Raw genomic sequence first — 23,074 nt, 5'->3', positions numbered from 1 at the left:
GAAAGAGTAAGGGCGAGACCTATATTTATAGACACATCTTATGTGTGTGTGTCTTGGGATCAAAGTTTCCTTTTTTTTTTTACACATCTCTGTTACGTCTTTCCTTTATTTGACCTTATGACCGACTTGATGACTCAAGTTTCCTCTTTTTTTTCTTTTTTTGTTACTCCTATGTTTTTTCCTTTTCACTGTGATCTGATTGAAATAAACATTAAAAAAAAAACACTTATTGCCAACAAAATATCCAAGTAAAAATTCAATCACTTCGATTTCTATTTCATTAAAAGATTGATAAAACGAAATGATTTAGTAAACTGTAAATCCCAAAAAGGATTTTGAAAGGAACTGTACATTATTTGAGTTATCACTATATTGTTCTTTGTTTCTTCAAGCTACTCAACACCATACTCCATAGGAGAACTCAAAATGCTCCACCAATTCAATCACCTACATTTATATTATCTCTAAAATAAAATCAATCCTCCAGATCTATCAAAAGCAGTAGCATCGACGCATTTTCTCCCACTCCCTCCTTGCCATCAAGGAGGAAGAATCCAGAAACTACAGACCATATATATAGCTTGTGGTAAAGATTGCTTGCATTGTCTAATGGCTTTAACTTTTATTACTTCTTCTTTTTCTTTTTAACTATATAGACCTTCCTTAAATGTTCTGCTGAGTTTACTCTGTTGTTTGTTCGATCGAACGGAGCTCCCAGTTTCCTTCTCCATCAATTAGCCTCAATTCCAAGGAGTGGAACGGGATTAGAGCGGGCCGCTGAGGTTTGTGTGAACAGAGATGAAATTAGTAAGAGTGAAATAATTTTATGGGATATCGTGTACGGGGAAACAAAACAAAAACTTACTTGTGACGAGGTTATGAAAGTGACTCCCATATCTCTTGCAACCCTATAGAGCTGTTCCTCAACGTCAACACTTGTCGCACTGCAAAATAAAGAGCAGATATATAAAGAGAAGGGAAGATGATGGTAAAAAGTACGGGGTAATTGCAGGAGAAGACTGATCATTTACTTGGTGCATTCATCAAGGACTCCAAACTTCGGTCTGTGAAAGAATAAACGTGCCTACAATACGAAACAACTCAAGATTATTCACGTAAAAAACAAAAGAATGTGTCTGTTGTTGCTTTACAAAGTGACTTACCATGCCTAGTCTCTGTTGCTCTCCAAGAGATAATATGTCTTCCCAATTGGTAGTAGCATCCCAACCACCTACATCTCTTTCCAAAAGATAAACTAACCGAACATTCTCCAAAATGGTTTTCAAATGAGCATCCAGAACGCTTCCAGCTTCTGTTGAGCTTTCTCCTGTTAGTTACACCAATATTCGGCACATATGAGATATAGATCATTCGATTTGAAAATGAAATAACCTTTTGAAGTAGATAAATTTTTGGACTTACCATTGGTGTATAACTTTACTGCCCTTTTCTCTGCTTCTTCTTTAGATAGAGGATATATAATTTGATCTCTCAGTGTCCCTAAACATGTATAAGGTCGCTGCGGTACAAAAAACATGCCATTCCCTGACCCAAGTTCTTTGATATCCAATGATGGCTTGGCAAGTCTTCCGCATACAGTGGGCCAGATATCTCTAAGGACTCTAAATATAGAAGTCTTTCCACTACCATTTGGACCTGAAATTTTTGCTAGTATTAGCTCTGGGCTAATGCAGTAACTTCAATGACGGAGATTAATTCACCAACCTGTGACAAGCAGGCTTTTCCCTGAAACTATTTCGCATGACAACTTGCTAGCCATCAATTTCTGAGCAGGGGTAATGATATCCACCTCCGAAAAGGAAAGTAGATCTTGAGATTCCAAACGACTTGTGTGATTTTCTGAGGTAACGCCTGAAAATAGTTGGACAAAATGAACATTATTAACTCAAGTTCAGATATTGTCTATAAGCCTAATAACTCCTAAGAATATGTGAACACATCCAACGGGAAAAAGTTCACAAAATCATGACTATGTATATGTACATAAAGCACCAAGATTTTGTAGCAGCTTGCCAAAGTGTAAACCTATATATGCCGTAGTACCTGACTGAGAAGCATCCAAAAACTCATCAAGCTCAAAAATTCTGTTAATACCACCAGAGAGCTCAAGGAACTTCTTGTTTAGTTCAAGAATATCGCCAAAAGCCATAAAGCTTTGGGAGACAACAGAAGCTAAATACCGCAATGCATGTGCCAATTCACCTGGTATCAAAAGAACCATGCAAGAAAGCGTTACAGAGATGACATGTACATACTTCATTGTCTCACGTTTATCAATGAAGTGATTAATTAGACAAGTACTGTTGAGAGGGAAAAAGTGGTGACTGATGTTTGTACTACAATAAAGTGTGACAGATCTTCACCTTGAGTGGAGACAAGTGCTCTGTCTCCCTTGTGTTCTAGGGCATACAATAAACTCAATCCCCAAGTCACATTATTGGGAAGTTGCTTTGTCACAAAATCATCAAGTATGCCATACACCCATTTCTTCCTCAAGAGCATTAGAGAGTGGTCCAGCAGGGCCCTGAATTTTGTGTCCACCATCTGCCCCATGAAAAAAGAAAAATAAGCGCACATTCACCTATAAGACATGTTAAAGCTCCAAGCACAGAAGTGAAGCCGCATTTGACATGAAAAAACCATCATTAAATAAATTGATAAAACATTTCCAAGTTCACTTCTTGTAACCCTGCTTCACAAATAACTATAGCTAGGGAAGTTAAGACACTTACAGCTTTTTCTCGAGCTCCACCTCCAAAGAATGCAATAGATTCAGCATGAGTGTTCAGCCTTTCGTGCATAAACCTACATAACAGGAACAAGTTGGTCCTGATAGTTTCTATAACACAATCATCTGCAATTTGGACGAAGCACAAAAAACTTACCTAAACTTCCCCTCAAGCTGCTGTTCTTCACCAGCTAGATCACCGAAATCGGGAGCAACACGTCTCAGAAAACCCAAACCAAGTAACATATATGTGTATAATATGGCAACTCCCCTCTGACCAGTCAATAGCTTCATCCTCCAGGTGAACCTTCAATTTTTTTTTTTTTTTTGCATAATTATAATTCAAACCAAGAACCTTGAAACAACTATTAGAAAAACAATCCAACAAAGTGTACGTACCAGAGAATGTCAACTGATGGCTTTACCATTCCAGTAAGAAGTCCAGACAAGTCACTGGTTAGCTTTTCCAGGTCACGAGTGAGTCTCTGGTCCGCATCAATACTATTGCCTGACATGTGGAAAACCTGAATATATATATACCCAATGAGATATTTAGTGTCTCTAACTTTGCGACATCAACTTGTAAGAACAGAACAAATAAACAGCCACTGCGAAGCATAGAAATTTAGGTCAAGTTGCACTGAATAACACAAGCTTATCCACAATGCATGAATAGGGCATAGTTGCATAATATCTTTGAGCCTTATAGAATTGAATTGACCTTGTAAAACGCATTGTTTCTCAAGTAATTCCGTAGCAGATGTTGAGTCAAACGAATCCTCCACCCTAACGCTAGCCTTTGCGTCAGATGCCTGAAGAATGTAACAAAAAGAGTTAGGTGAAAACTTATCAGCGAAAGGTTTTATAAATATAACTAATAACTTAACGTAAATAAATTTCATAACTTGCTTTCTTTATAACGAACACATTCATCGAGCAATTTAGTAAGTCGTGACAAGGGGATAATAGCTGGTGGACTTTGAACATTCATATATGCATTAAAAAATAAGGATTACCTTAATGAAGGAGCAATGATAGAAGATGCACCACTTTGGAGAACACTCAAACCAATTAAACGAACAAAGGCTGTTTTATCTTGCTCCAAGACATACTTCACAGTGGTCCCTGCAAAAACCATGGTTGGTTGTTAGAACCGGGGCCCTATTAATACAACTGACCAGGTAAACACGGAGTATGTTACCATTCAAAGAGGCTATTCGGTCAGAGATCAGTGTTCTTGAGACGACAAGGCAAGCAACAGCGAGCAGTTGTGCTCCTTGTTTGTCAAATATAGTGGGTATCTGAAATGTAACAATGAAATGGTCAGCTAATTTGAGAAGTATAATACCAATATTAGCATTGATGCGGGATAAATAAGTTAGCCAAGTGGAAATTGCAGAATGAAAGGTTGGCCATCCAAGGAAGCTAAAGAAATGCACTGAGATGCAAGGGAGAATGAAAGATAATGCCTATTTATTGTTTTCTAGGTTCACAAGAATTCACTTTAATAGTAACTGAAGCTCACCAATACGTTTAACATTGCAGCTACTCTTGATGGTAAAGCCCTTTGGGATGTTTGAGGTTGAGGAAAACGAGGCAGCATTACACTTTTATCAACAACAGGTGACTTTGTAATTAACTGTGTCAGATACGACTGACCCTTTGAATTAGTGGTAGCAGATTCCTACATAACACCAAGTAACAAGGTTATATAATCACCTCAACGAAAACTAACATAAACCAAAATATCTACACAAGCTTCTGAGACCTTTCTAGCTGCAGCAAACGCTCGTTGAACAACCATAGCATCATTTTGCCGATCTGTATCTGAAATTTTCGCTGAATCTGAATCAATTTCAGCATCCGTCAGAAGGGCAGAGTCATCCCTGAATATTTAGTAGTCATTTTTAGTAAGTAAATACAAAAACAAAAAAAAACTTTGATAATCCTCACAAACATGATTAAGAAACAATCCCAACCTCTTGTAGTGAACACTCCATCCCCCTTCGCCGTCTAGTGACAAAACAACATCATGGAATGCAACAAGGGCTGGACGATGGGAGATTGTTATGCAAGAAGTTCCCATAGCTCGAACCTTAGCGGCAAAGCGTTCTTCCATATCAGTTGTCACAGCACTTGTGCATTCATCAAGAATTGCAAATTTGGGTTTGTGGTAGAATAATCTGGCCATCCCCAATCTCTGTTGCTCTCCAAGAGATAACTCATCACCCCAGTTAACCTCTTTTTCCGGTTGGTAGCGATCCAATAAATATTCTAGATCAACCTACAAGCAAAAGTCCACAATAATAAGCAAAACATACAAATTTGACAAAAACAAACTCAAACCACCCAAACCATCCTACTATAGAATAAAGAAACTAGGATACCAACATTTTTCAATAGCTCCACCATTCCCGTCTCAGTGAGTGGTTCAGTCTCTTGATCAGAAGTAAGAGGATATATTAACTGGTCACGAAGTGTTCCTACTGCCATATAGGGTCGTTGCGGCACGTAGAAAATCTCCTTGTTAAGATCAGAACCAACTCCTGGCTTCACAATATGCCCAGACACCAGGGGCCATAGACCTCCTAATACTCGGAAAAGGGAACTCTTGCCACTTCCATTAGGACCTACGATACATATGGTTGAACAGATAATGAAATGGGAATAATGATGAAATCAGGCAAATGGAAATCAGCATGTTATTGCATTAATTAAATAACAAAAAAAACGAAAACCAGGAACCTAAAAACAGTCCAGTAAATGGATCACAGAAGATGATGTTGTTGCCACCATTCCACTCACACCCTAGTCGTTGAACAGGATATGAATGATTCGTCTATAACTAGGCATATCAAATCTACTTTTGACAAGGGTGGTATTGCTATCCATTCCAGAATACAAAAATTACTTCGTTCAGAATAGTACTTCAAATATACTCAAGTCAAGGATCAGAGGAAAATATAGCAGCAGATATGCTACTCTATCTATCATTTTTGCTTCAGTGGCTGAGATATTTCTAGATGATGAAGAAAGCGCGAAAGATAGTCATTGTTACTGTTAAAGAAAAAGTAATCGAAAGGGAAATTGATAGTCATACACTCATACTATGAGTTACCTGTAATCAGAAGATTAGACCCTTGCTCAACTCGAAGGGTGAGATCCTCCACCAAAACATTTCCCGTTGGAGTAACAACCTGAAGTGTGTTTAGTAACTTTAAGAACACAACATTATGGAAAAAAATTACAGTAACATAAATCTGTGTTCCAACTACCTTGACACCGGAAAACTCAACATAGTTAGCTTCACTTAGGTAATTTCTGCTTCTATTTCTCTGGAAAGAGGATTTCTCATCACCACTGAGTTCTCTCGAGACAGCCATCAACTCATGGATTCGGTCAGCATAACCACTGTAGGAAACAACAACATTTCAATAATTAGAAAGTATAGCCACCATGACTTATAGGTGTAAAATTTAGTCTAATTAGTCATATCTCTCCCACATGATTTCACAAATAGTGCAAAATTATTAGCCCAGAAAAAATGTTTCTTGAATCAGAATATTTCTTCACCCAGTGCCATTTTTCTTCAGGGACCACCAACTGAACTGTATTCTCATGCTTATGGTAAATTCTTCTTAGAAAGCAAATAAAAGCATACGTCTACAGATTTTCAGAGTACAACTACATAATGTCTACCCTTTAAGTGTCTGGCGTGAGATCCAACATAAAGCATTACCTGAGTCGGTTGAGCCGTCTGGAGCTTATAGAAAGTGTTCCTAGCGCCTGAAAGAGAGATATAATGACACTGGTGTGATATCTTATATTGCTTAGCATCTCAGCTCTTCCTAGGGTCGAGTCGTCAGGTCTTAGATGCCCAGAGAAGAATGGTTCGATAATCAGAATAACTGCAACTGTGGCACCAAGATACTTCAGCAGGAAATCTTGGATCATGCCAAACCACCAGTGATCATGAAGCACATGACTCATATGGCTAACAAGAGTCTTGAACTTTTGTTGTATATGCGATTCTTCCCTGGATTCCCCACCATAGAATGCTATGCTTTCCGAATGAGTCCTTAAGCGTGAATGAAGTTGCCGGTACTCCCCTTCCAACTGCTGTTCTTTGGACATCAATTTCCCAAACGAAGGAGAAAAGTTCCTTATTGCCGTCCCGGCACCCAGTACATAGGCCTACAAAAAATAGCAGATGGAAAGAACTGTACTGTGAACGGACACAAGGCAAAGCAAGCATAAACGGCCCAGCATAAGCTCAATCTTGCAAAGATAGAAGATTAAACACGACTCACCAATATCCAGAAGATGTATTTTGGACTAGCATATGAACACAGGCGCCATGCATACACAATTCCATCAGTAACCGCCGTCAAATCATCCTGTATAAGTTCGCTCAACTCTGAGGAGAATCTTGGTACATCGCTGGCAATCCGTTGCTCCGGGTGCGTAATCCGACCATCCACATGTGATATTTTGTAATACACCATATTCTGAAATAATAATAAAGGATAGTTAATGTGTTACCCGGCCAGAAGTGTGAAGTATACTCAATATGCACACTAGTCACAAAAATACTCGCATATAGAAATGGTAAATAATTGATTTGCCACAATTCAGAACAGAAGACAGCGGCTACCTCAAAATAATGTGAATGAATTAGCTTCGTCAATATTTTTCTGAATCGCAAACTCAAGGCCCCAGTTATGTACTTTGAAGTAGAGTGCATCGTCGATAGCATGAAACACAACATAATATTCTCGGAGATAAGACGTAGAAACAGTGGCGCACGCCTTAAGAAAGCAGCACGGAAAAGGAAACCTTGTACTTTCGCCAATCTATTGCTTAAAGCAGTTCTGAAAACCTGCAATATGTAAAATAAACAGATTTAGAAATGAGGAGCTAGATTTCCATAACACGAAGAAACCGTTCGCAGTTGGGGCGTTCCCATGGATATCTATCTACAGGAGTTTGCAACAGCACGAGATCAAAAACATAAAAACAAAAGCATAAAGTTACAATGCCTATTAAAAGGAAAGGCGTACCACTGTGGCAACTAGTGCCAAAAGGTCCCTGGCACCCATTTTTCCCATCTGAGACAGAAGAATAGCAGTCAGAACCTGAAGAGACTTTAATCCTCCCACTTTCTTCTTTTTCGTGGTTATCTTTGCATTTTTATCATTCCCTGTCAGCTTTTCCAATGCCTCATCATCATCACTCTGACCATTACAATGACGCGAAGAATCAGGCTTTCGAGAGCTGACCCTTGATTTCAGGTAAACAGCAGCTCCACCAGCAGCAACAATCCCAGCCGCAAGCAGTATAGATTTCCTACAGAATTTTCGACAACACAGGACAAGAGAAGAAACAAATGAAATGATATGCAGACGAAGAAGAAGAAGAAGAAGAAGAAGAAGAAGTTAAAAGACAAATAAAGAGCAGAGAAAACCAATTACCGTCTTGACGCTACAAGACCCCGACCGCGCTCAGTTAACTGCAATAGTTGGAGTGAAGGCATGGCTGAAAGTGAATTTGTATCCAACCAACAACGATGATCAGAACCAAAACTGGGTTCTTCTTGATAACAAGTGTACAAAACACCTGAAAATGATACCAAACTCCAATGTTATGAATGTTAATTACGCCCAAAGTTAGATTTTCACACATTCGGAACAGTATAGCCAAAACCAAGGATCAAGAAGAAGAATGAATCATGTATAGAATAGTACTAGTAAACAAACACGCGTAACTAGAAATCCCAAACAAAGACCAAAAAAAAAAAAATATGGATTCGCGAATCATTCCCAGATATTTCTATCGAACCACAAAACAAAAACAAAGATTCTTCATCCTCAGATAATTTCAAATAAGCTGAAGAAAAAATTCAAAACAAAAACAAGTAACGATCGATCGAGATCAATGATTATATATACAAATTAAAATAAAAAGCTGAAGACTAATTTTATTACCTCAGCATGAGAGAAGATTCAACCAAATTCGAATATCTCCACGGAGTATATAAAAGAAATCGAAGCTAAATCGATCTCTCTCTCTCTCTCCTTCGTAACTTTGCAAAATTCAAGAAAGAAGAAAAACTGGAAAAAAATCGGAAAGCGTAACAACAACAGCCACTAGCTCAAAATCAACACCACCATGTGAATCTCAACAACACCCGAAAGGGAGAGAGAGAGAGAGTTAATTCCGACTCCGTTCACCAACGGCGACGAGAACGTACTACTGGTGTCCACCGTAACGGAACTACTTCCCCCAAATCGAGAGATGATAGATAGATAGATAGATAGATAGATAGAGCGAGAGAGCCGAAACTTGGGAAGAGGAGAAGATGATGACGCTGATTTTACACGTGCGAAGATGACTTAACTCGTGCCACTTTTTTTAATTTTTAATTTTTTGGTTTTTTTTTTATATAGAAATATTTGATTTTCGTTACAAACTTAATTCTTCTAGCCAGCCACACAATTTCTCATTCTCATTTAAAACTTTTATTCGAAGCAAAAATATGTATTCAGAAAAAAAAAAGTATAAATAGGGTTATTGATTTGAGATTTTAATAGAATTTTAAAGATTTTAAATGTTATGTAAAATATGTTGTTTTAGATCAAAATTTTGTTAAAGTTTAGTGTTATTAGTTTGTGATTTGTAAAAAGTGACTTTTGAATCTTAATAAATTTGGGTTATTAGATTCAGATTTTTATAAAGCCAATAAAAGTTTTGTGTTATTCAATTAAAACAAAAGAATCTAGAATTGTTAATAAATTCAATTATTATGTTATTGGTTCATGATTTTACATACTTTTTTTACAAAATAAAGTCATGGAAAATATCACAAAAATATAGAAATTGTTTGGATTATTTTACAAGATTTGAGAAAACTAATCAACAAAACTATAAAAAAAAATACTAGAAAAAAAATTTACTTATTCTTTATAAATCTACAAAATTCTTTATAAATTAGAATCCAATAACATCCTCTAAGTATAACTTAAATATCAAATTCTAAATGACTAACAATGTGGATAGAGCTGTCGAATCCTATGGACCTACACGGCTATCCTTTACATTGGTAAGTTTGTCCTTTCTAATTATGGGAAATTGTTGATTTTGGGTGTTAAAACTTATATAGTATATGATTAATTATATTAAGAAGAAAATCCCGATTCCTTATTTCATGTTTGGAAAAAAATAATTGAAATTCATTGATAATAAATATAGAAGGACATCTGAAATTTGCACGAATCATCAAATTTGTGAAATAAAATGGTTGTAATAAAGTTTGTGTAATTAATTTGAAGACAGATTTTATGATATAAAAAAAAAAAAAAAAAACAAGAAATGAATTTTGTGGAAGGTGGGTAAAAGTTGCAAATTGTACACCGCATGATTGAAGCACACAAATCAATGTGTGATGTCTTCCTTTCTTATTTGGTTTTTCAGATAAATGTTTACATCATCACCACCTTGCATCTTCTTTTTTGGCAAAAACATACACAAATGTGAACGGATGAGATTGATTTACAAACCAAAACAAGATGGGCCTTAAATTGTTATGTAACCCAATCCATAAATGTTGTGGGCACTTCTTTTTTTTTTTAATCTCACGTGTCTGTTAACTGGTTAATTTGGTGAATCACCATCATCCTACGATAAACCTTCGAATTCACAATTGCATGATGATCAAAACGTTTTATACAAGTGCAGATTCTATCTATGAGTGACGCTAATTTTAAACCGCTAAACCAATCGTTCAAAATACTTAATAACGCTTGAAACCACAATCGTCTGTTTCCGCAATTTTCCGTAACCGCAACCGCAACCGCAGCGTTTGAACGAGTCAGGCCCTAAGTAGACTGATGTCCAAGTAAAAGCAAGAAATTGAGAAGATATTTATAATGTCAATAACAAAATGTATTTTTTTTATCTTGGTTGTTCTGTATGTTACTTCATCATAAAGAAGAATAAAAAAAAAAACACGTAAACTTAGAAAATAAATAGATTCAAAGCTGGAACATTATAACACGTCATGAAGTTGAAACATACCATTCCGGGACAAAAATGAGGCGAGGTGATGGGCTTGAGAAATGAGTGGCCCAGAAAACAACACGATTAGACACAAAAGTCCCTTTTCTCTCACCACATGTCCACCGACACAAGTCATAAACACAGCACCCAGGTTCCGTCGGTAACTCTATGAATTTACCAGAGTACCCCTTTTCACGAAAGTCGTCGACTCTACGATTCCGTGGAGACCCACCTTATTTAATGTTGACTTCTGATGCTTTACAAGAAACATTTAATTTTTTTCCGGTTATCCATACACAAACATTTAATTCTTCTCGCCGTCCGGAACATATTTACAGATTGTGTTTGTAACTTTATATAATCAGTTTGTTATATTTAGTGGAGTATTACACAAATCTTTAAGGTTAAGTTGTGTCATTCTAAAGTTCAGTCAGTATTAGGGTTAAATTTCAGGTTATCAATGACACTATTTTCAAAACAGAGGTGTAATAAGGATAAGAAAAACAAGTTTAATGAAATTTTATTCCATATTTATTAATTTATTATAAATACAATTGAAGTTTTTTATATATATATAAAAAAAAGTTTCCAACCATCCACCAGTAATTGTCTTTCTATTGCATTTTCTCAGCTAAAATTTGCCGGAATTTAAAATATAAAGATACAAAAAAAAAAGCGAGAAAAATAAAAATTAAATAAAAATATAAGAAAATTTCAGTTTTTCTTCCCTTCGTCACCGCCTTCTTCCAAGTACTCTTTCTTCCTCCTCTCGGCACTAGATAACAGACAAATCAGAAGAAAACACGTGGCATAAACACCGTGGATCTTCCAGTTAGTCTTCGGAGGCTGACGAAGCACCACCCTATGAAACACCGCCACGTAATAATGCAAACCAACAGCAAAGCCCACGAATGTCTGAGCCAAGCCCAACACTTTGAGGCCCAAACCACAGTCCGTGGAGAAGACGAGAACGAGGTACATGAGAAGAAGCAGGAGGTAGAAGACGTAGCCTAGGGTTTGCAGGATCTGCAAGCAAACGTAGGTGGAGCTCGACGTTGCGTAGAGGAACTTGAGCGGTTCGATTCCAGTGACGAGCGATGAGATGCATAGGATTGAGAAGTAGATCGATAGGTAGATTTGGATGAAGATTAGGATCTTCTGGAGTGAGAAGTAGGCTTTGAATCTGTTGAAAATGAGGGAGACTAGGAGTAGTGGGACGAGGATGAAGATGAATGAGACTACGGAAGCTATGGTTGGTGCGTATTTGTTGCCGAAGTAGGGTTTGAAGTTTCTGGTGATCTCTTTGTTGGCTTTGTTGATGTAGTTCTTGGATGTGGTTGAGAAACGTTCTAGGTCTGGGATTAAGGATCTTTGGAATTTAGTTGGTAGATCTCTGAATTCGCTGACGAAATCTTCGTCTTCTTCGTCGTCGAGCCAGAATGGTTTGATTTCTTTCTCGATTGGTTTCGATTTGGTCACTGGTTTATTTGAGGATGGTGATTTCTTCTCTGAAGGAGGTGAAGAAGAAAGCTTGGAATTTGGGGGTTTTGTGGTGGTTTTGTTTTTGGATGAGGTTGATTTGGATAGATCTGCTGATTTCTTGATCGAAGAAGTGACTGGTTTTGTGGAATTTGTGGGTTTTGTTCCGGAATTGAGCTTCTTGAGCTCGGAGCCGGTCTTGGTTGTGTTAGAAGAAGATTTGGTGGTTTGAGACGTACCCATGGAGGAGGTCTTGGCGAGTTTAGTTTGGTTCTTGGTGGAGGAAGTAGAAGAGATGGGTTTAATTAGCTTAGTGGAAGAAGAAGATGAGATGGGTTTAATTAGCTTGGTTTGATTCTTCTTAGTGCCAGATGTTGATGATGATGATGATGAAACAGAACCATTAAGCTTCTTCTTCTTAGGAGGAGGAGGAAGATTGGTTTCATCATCTTCACCACTTGAATCCAGATCTTTCACCAACAATCTCCTCACTCGAAAATGAGGATCCAATGGTTTTGTTTGTTGTATCTCATCGTGAACAGAGGTTTCGGATGAGGCAAAGAAAGAAGAAGAAGAGAAGAGGAAAAGAAAGAAATAGAGAAACAAGAGTACCTTTCTAAAACACAAGTACTTGAGTAAAGACATTTTTACTTTGCTCTGGAAACCTAGGAAACCCCCTCACTGTTTCAGACAGATCTTGCGAAGAGAGATCGCAAGCTTGTCAATATATAGGAAAATAAAAAGAGAGGAGAGAGGAAAGAGATTGAGAGAGAGAGAGAGGCATTAGTGACAGTGTGCATATGTGTTTATATACGAGTGTTTGGGTGTGTGTGAATAAGAGAGAAGACGGAGACCAGAGAATTCACTAATTCAGTGCCCTTTGATAATATCAATGTACATTACTGTTTAACCTCACCGTCATGTTGCAGATTCTCTCTGCTACTTGTCTAGTTCCTAAATGATTCTTTCATTATTTTAATTTTTTGTATATATGTGTTTGTTCATATTTGGTAATAAGTAAAAAAAATTAATTAATTTTTATTGTACATGAGTAAAAACAAGAGCAATCATTTGCGAGATCTCATATTAGAATAGTCGCTTTCTTGTAAATAAATTTACAAGGGACATTTTTTGGTATATATGTATAACCAAAATATTCATACACTTTTTATATAAACACAAAAGGAAATTAATCATAACTACTCCCACAACTCCTATCTGATTTGGTTTAATGGGTGATGATTCCACTGTCAAGAGACTATTTTTCCACTAACGAAAAAATAAATTTAGCTATCATATAAATTATATACGTATCCAGTCCAAATTGATTACGATTGGAGTGGGACTTTATCAGTTTTTTATCAAACAAAATTTTTAGTTATGAATTAGTTATTTGTAAACCTACTTATAATAATTTAAACTACTTATAAATTTATAAATACAAATCTGAACCCCCAATGAAAAAAATAAATAACTAAATAAATAGAAACATGAAAAGGAAATAAAGAAAAATAAGGATGAGAAATTAATGCAAAAGTGAGAAAGTTGAGAGAGATCAATCACAGTCACATGGAGGAAAAAAAAACGACACTTTTTAATCTTTTCTTTTTCAAACGCGCTTGCATTTTATTTTTCTTGCTCATGTGCTTAGCCAAAATAAATAAATTATATCCTAGTGTAGTTTAATAATTAAAATTTTATTATTAACCAACTAGTTGCAAATTAGTTAATAATTTGACTAAATGTTTGTAAACTATAGTCTAGACTCCTTCGTTGTTTAATATAATACGTATAATTTATGTGTTTAACGATTAACAATAACTTGGGTGTGAAGATTCACATGACACATATTTATTATAAGGTTGATTTTAAAAAACTTGAAATTTGAGGAATGTGTCAAAGAATGATATCTTTTGATTTATCCTCGAAGTAATGGAGTTATATATATAGCAAATTCAACATCTACCTGAGGGGTCTTGAGTCAAGACATATAGAATTATACGAGTACTAACTATTAACATAAGTACAATCAAAATGGCATTATACTAAAACCCCAAATTTCATGATATGAAAACACGCTTTCGAGAAAACAGTTAAATATATGTAGTGAATCGCTGTTTAATTTGTTTGTGTACTTAAAAAACACTAACTCGCCCATTTTGTTCTCAAGTCATCGATCAACGACTTTTTGACTCCACCACTTTTTTGACTTATGAGTTTAGTAAAATAGTGAAAGTCATGACACAAAAAGTGCTCCATATAATAAAGCTAGTGGGATAGAAACTGACAAAAATTTATCAGGAATTGATATAGATTTCAAAGTCGAATCAATAATTACGTGAGATACAGTAATTAATCAATGAGTAAACTAGTTTTTATTGAAAAAGCTAAAACAGTTGTATTAGGAAATGTATTTTGAGTATTTGACCAAGGTCTTTGATCTATAAAATACAGTGTGTAAACCAAATCCCCAATATGTGAATGTGGACTTTGGACTTGAGAGGGTTTGATAATATTTGACTTTCTCTTGGCATATTCTATTTAATGCGACCTATAATTTACGTACCGGCGAATATATATTTTATTTTTGTACCACTTTTATATAATTTAAAAATTATATCCATGACATTTTAAATAACTGGTACTCTGCATGACATTAATTTATTTGTCCGCTAAATCGCTGGATCCTATGTAAATAACTGGCAAATATATCTATTCTCGTTTCTACTTTCTAAAAATTAATTTTTTTTTTTTTTTTAATTTTCAATTTACTAAAATTAAAATTAATTTTTTTTTTTTTTTCAATTTTCAATTTTCAATTTAATAAATACAGTGTATTGTAAAATGACTGTTGTTGAAAGGCTAAAAGATACTATAGTTTTATTTATAATAAAAAATCATTTGCTCAAGTAAATGAGAATGAGTGAGTGACCATGTGCGAACTGCTAAGCATGTGCCTAAAATTGGAATGGGCTTACATTGGGCCCATTAGTATCTTTTTTTGAGCAACAAATTGGGTTCATTAGTAAAATCACATTAATAACCCCTTTCAAACTGTCCCCAGTCTAATAATGATCACAAGAAGTTTTTTAATAACGTAGGTAGTACCATTGCTAAAATTGCGACACATAAATTACCCTTACATCAAAATATCCACATTGTTTTTCAAAAAATAAATAAAATATTTTTTTCTTCAATGATTAAACAATGAATGTGTTCTATATGAATATGATTAAATATATACAATCAGCGTTCAGCCTGACCACATCCCATTATAGAAGAAGGTAAAGTAGAAGAAACTCTATCAATCCCAGACTCGAACACAATTCCCATTCCCATGAAAAAATGCGACTCAATGTGGCAGTGAAACGACCAAACGCCAGGATTATCCGCTCTGAAACGCAACGCCGTCCATCCAAACGGTTGAACCGCAACCGTGTTTTTCATTATCGGGTCGACCCGGTTATACTGTTTCGGATCCTCCGACTCATTGAACTTCCCTTCTCCGTATCCAAGAACCCAAAAATCGTGACCGTGTAAATGCCACGGGTGCGTTTCGCTATTTTTCGCGTTCATTGTATTCGCGTTTTGTAAAATCACGTCCACGGTTGAATTGAATCTTAACCGGTAGATCCCGTCGCTCGTCGTCGCGTTAGCGTTTTGAGGTGTTGCGAATATGTCGTAGTTCCGAGAATCGTAATTATCCGGCGGCGTGAAACGCCAGTCAAACGCGTCGGTGAGATTCTGCTTTAACGCGATTAGGTACGGCGTCTTAGGGTGGTGGTACGAAACGTTGTTGACCGACCAACGTCTGTATCCGTTGACTTCGTTTTGTGTGTTGAGAAGAACGATGACTCTGTCAGAGTTCTCAGGCGGCGTGTGAACGAATCCTCGACGCGCCTTGATCGCTAGGCTTTGTGCAAGGCGGGAGCGCGTGTCGTTCCATTCTGGTCGGAGATTGGAGGATTCCGGCGTGGGAGGACGCCGTCGTGGGTGATTAGGGTAGTAGTTGAGTACCGCGGTTCCCTGCGAAGTGTTCGCTGGACGGCTGACTATGCTTGAGGTGATCCAATAGTTTCGTCTAGGGTTTTGATCTGCCTTGAGAAGTACGGAATAGGTTTCGCCGGAGTATATAAAAAGATTCTTCACCGTGAATGGTTCTACGTAGTGTCCATCAGTTTCAACCACCGTCAAGTTATGTCCCTGTTGATTCAAATTCAGTCAATCTTCCGTAAAAGAAAGTAGGAGAAACAAAAAAAAAATGGTTGCTTGTGTCTAAAGCAAGTACCTCAATTTGGAAACTTAGGGCTGAAAGAGACGTCAAGCTACCGAGTCGAAGACGGTAAGTCTTCCCGGGGATTACCGTGAGGACAAAACGCGAACAATCGCTGTTTGAAGCGTTACAGACTCTAGGAGTGGTTAGGTCGTTTGAGCAGTTGAATCTCCCTCTTCCTTGTATTAGAAGCGACTGATAAATTATCCAAAGCAGAAACATCAAATAAAATAATTAAAGATTGGTCAACCATTCAATAAAAAATAATCAAGAATCTGACTCTGAGTTATCAAAAAAAGAACATACCTCTGGCTCACCGACCCACTTGAAGGGTTTTGTGGCTAAACCAGTGGTACTCTCCAACATGCTTTTGTGATACCAATCTGTTAACAAAACGTTCCGGTCATAATCGTATGTAAACGGTTCGGGCTCTGTGACCGGAGGAGAAACTTGAATCATTCCTATTAATCCAGATTCTCTCTGCATCCCATAGTGTGAATGATACATGTATGTACCAGGCTACAAACAGAACACAAAGATTAACATACACATACAATGATACAAATAGAAAGATTTGAAACTTTAATGTGAGTTAATATTTTTTTACCCTATCAACGACGAATTGGTAAGTGAAGACTTCTCCAGGAAGAATTGGACACTGAGTAACACCTTCTACTCCGTCGAACCATGGTGTCCCAATCTGTCGGATTCCATGCCAATGGACAGCGACGTTTTCAGTCATGAGACTGTTCTTGAGCTCAACAACAATGGTGTCACCTTGTTGAGCTTTAATGGTGGGACCTGGAAACTTACCATTGATTGTGATTACTAGCTTTTGGACACAATCCGGTGACCTGAACTCGTACTTCACTTCCCAGTTGAATCGCCGGATCTTTCCCTGACCGAGTACGGAAGAAGAAAACAGAGCAATGAAACAGAAGACCATAAGATTGAAGGCATGAACTGTGTCTAATGATCTCTTCGGTCTCATCATTTTTTAAAACCGTGTTCCCAAGAATCAGAGAAGATAAATAAATAAACTGTTATATTAGTGGAACTTTTTTCAGGAATGATTTTTAAAAGATGGAACAAAGAGTACATATCATATATATATAGGTCACTGTATGTCATGTGTTTTACAGATAAATGATTTGCCTTTTGGAGGAAAATTGGAAAGAAAACGCGTTTTACTTTTATTTGATGCTAATTTCAAAGAATAATACATCCGACTGTTTATTAGCAAAGTAACTTGTATAATTATGATTCTTCAGTCGGAACCTTCATGTGAAATATCCTTTTTTCTCTTTATGTACGATATTTAGAAGTTCGAACCTTTGATTGTTTGAACTTTAAAAGACTAAACTATTGATATAAAAAGATACGTAAACATTGCTGGACGAAATCACGCTTTATACTAGTCGGTCACTCATTTGTTATAAAAAACATGTTCATATCTTATCCAAGAAAATTATGGGTTTAGGTCTGACGTTCTTGAGTTAATCAAAAAGACTTACTAATTGCACTACTACATTCCACATGGTCTTTCACCTTTGGTCAAAGTCTTATAGCTTAGGGTCAATTGTTAGAATCAAGGAAAAATATCTTGGACCAAGTCAGAGCTTAAATCAATGTCGTAACAACTTGATTATATCCGAAGAAAAGTCCACATTGACAAATAAATCCGAGACAAATTTGTTGTATACATGGCGGATCATCAGTACAGTAGGACGAGACAATATTTTTCAAAGTTTGAAAATGTAACTAGTGACAGATGCATTTGTTTAGCAAAATCATAGCAATTCAGTAGCAGAAATGTTGAAAGCATTATAAAATCCATATAACAACTTTTGTTTTCTAACTGAAAATGTCAAATTGCTTAACCTAATATTGACACCTATCGATTGTTTAGCACCTTGTGTGAATAATCAAACCAATAAAGGGAGAATTTCAAAAATACATTTTTTCCTATTTTTTTGGGGAGATATATATTTTAAAAAAAGAAATATAAAATAAAATTAATTATTACAAACTACCTCTATTTAAACACATTTAGGATATAACCATCTTCACAAGTTTCTCACTATAAAACCACATAAAATGTACAAAACTCATTTACACAGCGATCCACCAACTCATGGCTACAAACGCGAATGCTGACATCAGTTACCGTCCACTCAACGGCCACGCAGATAGTGGCGAGAAACAAGAACAAGTTTTTTTTTACTATGCACAATAAACAACTACCATCTCTTCCCTTAGATACCACCAAAGAACCCATCAATGCACCAAACTCCAATAAATTTAACGAAGATGCAAGCTTATTTTCTCTAATGAGTTTAGTTAAAAACAAAAATTAATGTGGTTTAAATATATATATATATATATATATATCAATTTATTCTTTGCTTACATTTTTCTATCTATTTCATATATATATATATATATATATATTACAACTAACGTTATATAAAACAAATTTTTTCTATTTTACATTAATATATATATATATATATCGTTAGAATAATAATATTACATCTAACGTTAGTCAGTGATTGTGATTAAGGATCTATCTTACATTTTTCTATAGGTTTTCTTTTTTTTTGTCTGGAGATTACACCAATCTGAACAAGAAGGTGAATTATTAATTCTTTGCTTTATAAAAAAGATATGAATAAAGGTACAACTAAACTAAGAAAAGAAGAAAAATGTTTAAAACCTTTGTAGGGGTGAAGTAAATAAAGTATAATAAAAAATTATTTGACATATAAAAGTAAAATACATATTTATAATTCATATAATCGCGACATGTGTCAAGTATATCGATAATATTTTGACATGTGTGAAAAGAAAATTTATTTAATAATTATAGAAAAAATAAAAAATATATATATATATATATATAAAAGGATTACAACTAATATTTTTGAAAATATATAAAACCAAAAGTAATATATTATATCACTAATTATAATAGGAAAGTTATCTATTAAATTATTAATTTTAATAGGAAAATATGTGTAGTTAATAAGGAAAATATTTGCAAATTAATTGCAATTATTATTTATTACTATATGATTGTTTAATGCTTTAAAATTAGTGATTAACAAAATATAAAAAAATTAAGATAATCAAAATAAAAAATTAATGTAATTTTCTTAAGTTTTTTAATCGGTGAATGATTTGATAGCGTATTCAATATTATGTTATTATATAAATCTTGGTTTTCAAAGTTAGTAACTCATGTGATCGCGACAAATGTTAATTTTAATAATTAGAGATTTTGTTCTTTGTTATACAAAAACTTTGTTTAACAAATTTTAAAATTATAAGAAATTAAAAATGTAAACATTTTAATAAATTATAAAAAGATAGTTCATATATGTATATAAAAAAAACTAATTTTACTCTAATGTAAAATTCTGAAATCCTGATTTCTTGTTTATACAATATTAATCAGATCATATTTTGCTTTAATACACTAAAACCGTTTTCATTAAGGCAATCATACACTAAAAGATTCTGGAATCATATAATTTGTATGCAAACATATATTATCATAAAATCAATATCGAAATTAAAAAAAAAAAATCTAAATTTTGTAACAAATTTTAATCAGATACCAAAAATAACTTATTAGCTTTAATGTTGTAAAGACCAAACCAAATTGCTTAATTTTTTCGAAAGCTCTCCAATGGGGACGTTCATGATTGTCTTCTCCAATATACTGTTGGCTCGAATTTACCCCAGAGTCGCCTACGTTGTGGAGCGATCTGGTGTGGCGTTGGTCTTCGGAAGTTTGTTCTACGCCAGTGCACCCTTGATCGGAAGTGTCACATTGGGCGTTCTTTCAATTTGCACTTACTTTGGGTGCTGGGCTTATTACTATTTTAATTAAGTCCCAAGCTTCACAGCCGTAAAAAATGATACTTAATCATAAGTTTTACCTTACATATGATTATATATGGATGAAAATTAATTACTACTAGTAAAAATAATCCATTATGTTAATACTTGACGCCTTTATTACAAGGGTATACTATTGTAATAAAACATCACTCGTATAATTAATGACACTTATCTATAAACCTGATATTTATTCATCTTTCTTTATTTATTTATTTTTGTTTTTGCAATGAATTTTCTTAATTTCTTTTACCCTAGTTTTGACAAACTACTAGTCGACGATTTCCATTGAAGATCTGGATCAGAGGTTAGAATTACTTGGGATGAGTATGTGGAATGCGGGTCGGAATATAAATTAATAAATATGAGCTCTATAGAATGTCACAACTCACAAATCTGCTAAATGATACATGTTGCATTTTTGAATTTCCACGTGGTTAATAATATATAAGTAGTATTGGAATTAATGCTGATGAATTCAAATATACGGGCGATCATGGATGTCGCACATACTATGATTTAATCTCTATAAATTCATATAAAATTTAATATCTTTTAGCACATACTGTAATCATATCAACATAACATACTATACTATATTACATAAAATCGAACTTTGAAAAATTTGTGACCAGTTTCGGTGTACCAAAAATAATCTTATTATTAGCTTTCTAATGTTGTAGAAAGACCAAACGCAAATAGACCAAACCAGGTTTGCTTAATTTTTTTTCGAAAGCTCTCTCTTCCACAATGTTCACGGAGTCATCATCTCCAGCGAAGGATCCGGATTCACCCGAATCCGAAACCCGACCCGACTTCAATCCCTCCTCCACTGATTCCACCGCCACTACCAATCCCAACACCGTTCAAACCGCCATAGACTCAGACTCCCTCGAACCTAGACCCGAAGCGACGACATTCGAATCAGCCTCATCAGATCTACCACCGGAACGATTCAATTCGCTCGACGAATTAACCCACGATCTCGGCTCTCTCCACGAGCTTTCAACCCGTGGCTCATGGCAAGCGATCCTCGAGAAGATATCTCAAGCGAGAGCTCTCTTCCTCCTCACAAAGCCTCACGAGCATCTCACTTATCTCACTTACCAAGTTATGGCTCTCGTCAAGCTCCGTCGCTCCGATGAAGCAGCGCATGAGCTTAACTCGTTGCACGATTTCGACGGGACGCATTACAGGTACGAATCGTTCCCTGAGATCTACCCTAATCGGAAAGGATCCATGGTTCCTTTCTCTTTACGGTGGCTCTACGCTTTGATCCCTACTAAGCTTGGTAATCGTCAGGAAGGGTTAGATCGGTTATACGTTTTGCTTGACTTTGTTAGAGATCGAATCAGAGACAAAGAATCTCAGAATTTAGATGATTCTGTGGAGTTGTGGAAGAAGAGAGAGACCTTTGTGATGAGTTGCTTGTTAGGGTTTCATTTAGGTCACAAGGAGTTTGGGGTATCTTTGGATTTGATCAAGGGATTGATAAGTCGTGATCCGTTAGACCCTGTTTTGATTTCGAAACTAGGCTCTGTTCAACTGCAGTTTGGTGATATAGAAGGAGCTAAAGCCACGTTTGATCGTGTTGAGAAGATGTTGAATGAAGGAAAGAGCAATGGTTTGTTGAATGAGTTACAGTTCAAGAATCTTGTTGGTAGGAATAAGGCTTTGGTTTATGTTGTGGCAAAGGACTATGTTTCTGCTGTGAGAGTGTATGACGAATGCATTGAAAGAGATAACTCGGATGCTATCGCCGTCAATAACAAGGCTCTTTGTTTGATGTACTTGAGAGATCTTTCGGATGCGATTAAGGTGATGGAGAGTGCTTTGGAGAGAGTACCGACTGCTGCTTTGAACGAGAGCTTGGTGGTTAACTTGTGTAGTATGTATGAGTTGGCTTATGTTAATCATACTGATGTCAAGCGGACATTGAACAATTGGATTGCACGTGTTGCTCCTGATGATTATGATTCATCTAGTACCAGAGTTTGAGGTATTGTATCTGGTCTTCCTTTGTCTAGGATTTTTAAGTGTCAAAGAACTGATTTGGTAATGTTATGATTAGTTTGATAAATGGAGAAGGTGTAAGAATCATGAAGATATCTGGTTAGGTAGTTAATAGAGATGATTTTTTCTCATGTGAATCACCTAAACTGCTATGTTCAAAGGATTGGTTTTATATATTTCCATTGGATAAACTAAAGATTCCTTGGAATTTTTTGATACCATATTCTTCTTTGTCGGTGAAACAATATATGGAGGTATCCAAATTGATCATCTATCATTCAAAATTGCAGGTTTTGAGCTAAGCAAAAAGGTAATTTAGCCAAAGAGTTTATGTCTTCAATGATGAAACAAATCGAGGATGTAGTTCTTGCTGGGTTTTTACCTCATCTGGAGACTCTGTTGTTGATGCAATTACCGGCTTCACATTCGTTGTAGTTTTGTGTTGTGAAAGCTAGCTAATGGTTTGTTGCCCCCAAAGACTTGGTAACCTTCCTGCATTCGTTTTTGTCATATTCGTCTTCTTACAACAATTTCTGTAATACTTGCTGTTAATCACTAATGACGAATGTTTGTTCTTTCAACTCTCCCCATGCACAGAGGTT

The 23,074-nt window shown here is 35.7% G+C and overlaps 4 protein-coding genes across 4 annotated transcripts; 1 reads left to right on the top strand and 3 right to left on the bottom strand.

The window, feature by feature from the left end:
* Positions 1-288: 288 nt before the first annotated feature.
* LOC104720913 (ABC transporter D family member 1) lies at positions 289-9,352 on the bottom strand. Its single transcript, XM_010438808.2, has 26 exons — positions 8,734-9,352; positions 8,221-8,365; positions 7,810-8,095; positions 7,404-7,628; positions 7,060-7,257; positions 6,489-6,943; positions 6,025-6,160; positions 5,868-5,946; positions 5,141-5,379; positions 4,729-5,033; positions 4,518-4,635; positions 4,275-4,433; positions 3,951-4,050; positions 3,766-3,874; positions 3,471-3,561; positions 3,149-3,273; positions 2,907-3,056; positions 2,754-2,826; positions 2,385-2,565; positions 2,065-2,223; positions 1,726-1,872; positions 1,423-1,656; positions 1,164-1,327; positions 1,032-1,084; positions 866-944; positions 289-777 (listed from the first exon to the last, which is right to left on the bottom strand). The coding sequence occupies exons 2-26, from the start codon at positions 8,280-8,282 to the stop codon at positions 682-684; spliced, it is 4,023 nt and encodes a 1,340-aa protein (XP_010437110.2). The 5' UTR covers positions 8,283-8,365; positions 8,734-9,352; the 3' UTR covers positions 289-681.
* A 1,960-nt stretch (positions 9,353-11,312) lies between these two features.
* On the bottom strand, positions 11,313-13,354 carry LOC104720911 (uncharacterized). Its single transcript, XM_010438806.3, has one exon. It carries the CDS (start codon positions 12,926-12,928, stop codon positions 11,519-11,521), a length of 1,410 nt encoding a protein of 469 aa, XP_010437108.1. The 5' UTR covers positions 12,929-13,354; the 3' UTR covers positions 11,313-11,518.
* Positions 13,355-15,444: 2,090 nt separating this feature from the next.
* Positions 15,445-17,940, bottom strand: LOC104720910 (L-ascorbate oxidase). Its single transcript, XM_010438805.2, has 4 exons — positions 17,164-17,940; positions 16,863-17,075; positions 16,572-16,751; positions 15,445-16,486 (listed from the first exon to the last, which is right to left on the bottom strand). Exons 1-4 carry the CDS (start codon positions 17,548-17,550, stop codon positions 15,530-15,532), a joined length of 1,737 nt encoding a protein of 578 aa, XP_010437107.1. The 5' UTR covers positions 17,551-17,940; the 3' UTR covers positions 15,445-15,529.
* Positions 17,941-21,016: 3,076 nt separating this feature from the next.
* LOC104720909 (uncharacterized) lies at positions 21,017-23,053 on the top strand. The gene is made up of 2 exons (XM_010438804.3): positions 21,017-22,458; positions 22,763-23,053. The coding sequence occupies exon 1, from the start codon at positions 21,210-21,212 to the stop codon at positions 22,455-22,457; it is 1,248 nt and encodes a 415-aa protein (XP_010437106.1). The 5' UTR covers positions 21,017-21,209; the 3' UTR covers position 22,458; positions 22,763-23,053.
* The last annotated feature ends 21 nt before the right edge of the window (positions 23,054-23,074 follow it).

This window comes from Camelina sativa, chromosome 11 (genome assembly GCF_030686135.1).
Source record: "Camelina sativa cultivar CO46 ecotype springtype chromosome 11, ASM3068613v1".
Lineage (NCBI taxonomy): Eukaryota > Viridiplantae > Streptophyta > Magnoliopsida > Brassicales > Brassicaceae > Camelina > Camelina sativa.
The sequence above is the reverse complement of the archived record's forward strand: the minus strand, read 5'-3'. Positions and strand labels throughout refer to the sequence as shown.

Bases quoted from the DNA above. Each gene is read 5' to 3' on its own strand.
- LOC104720913 (XM_010438808.2), bottom strand. From the start codon at position 8,282: ATGCCTTCACTCCAACTATTGCAGTTAACTGAGCGCGGTCGGGGTCTT. The intron at 1,873-2,064 runs GTACTACGGCAT...AACTATTTTCAG, and splicing joins TTTGGATGCTTCTCAGTCAG to GCGTTACCTCAGAAAATCAC. The intron at 945-1,031 runs GTAAATGATCAG...TTTATTTTGCAG, and splicing joins GTCCTTGATGAATGCACCAA to TGCGACAAGTGTTGACGTTG.
- LOC104720911 (XM_010438806.3), bottom strand. From the start codon at position 12,928: ATGTCTTTACTCAAGTACTTGTGTTTTAGAAAGGTACTCTTGTTTCTC.
- LOC104720910 (XM_010438805.2), bottom strand. From the start codon at position 17,550: ATGATGAGACCGAAGAGATCATTAGACACAGTTCATGCCTTCAATCTT. The intron at 17,076-17,163 runs GTAAAAAAATAT...TTCTGTTTGTAG, and splicing joins ACCAATTCGTCGTTGATAGG to CCTGGTACATACATGTATCA. The intron at 16,487-16,571 runs GTACTTGCTTTA...TTGAATCAACAG, and splicing joins CCCTAAGTTTCCAAATTGAG to GGACATAACTTGACGGTGGT.
- LOC104720909 (XM_010438804.3), top strand. From the start codon at position 21,210: ATGTTCACGGAGTCATCATCTCCAGCGAAGGATCCGGATTCACCCGAA.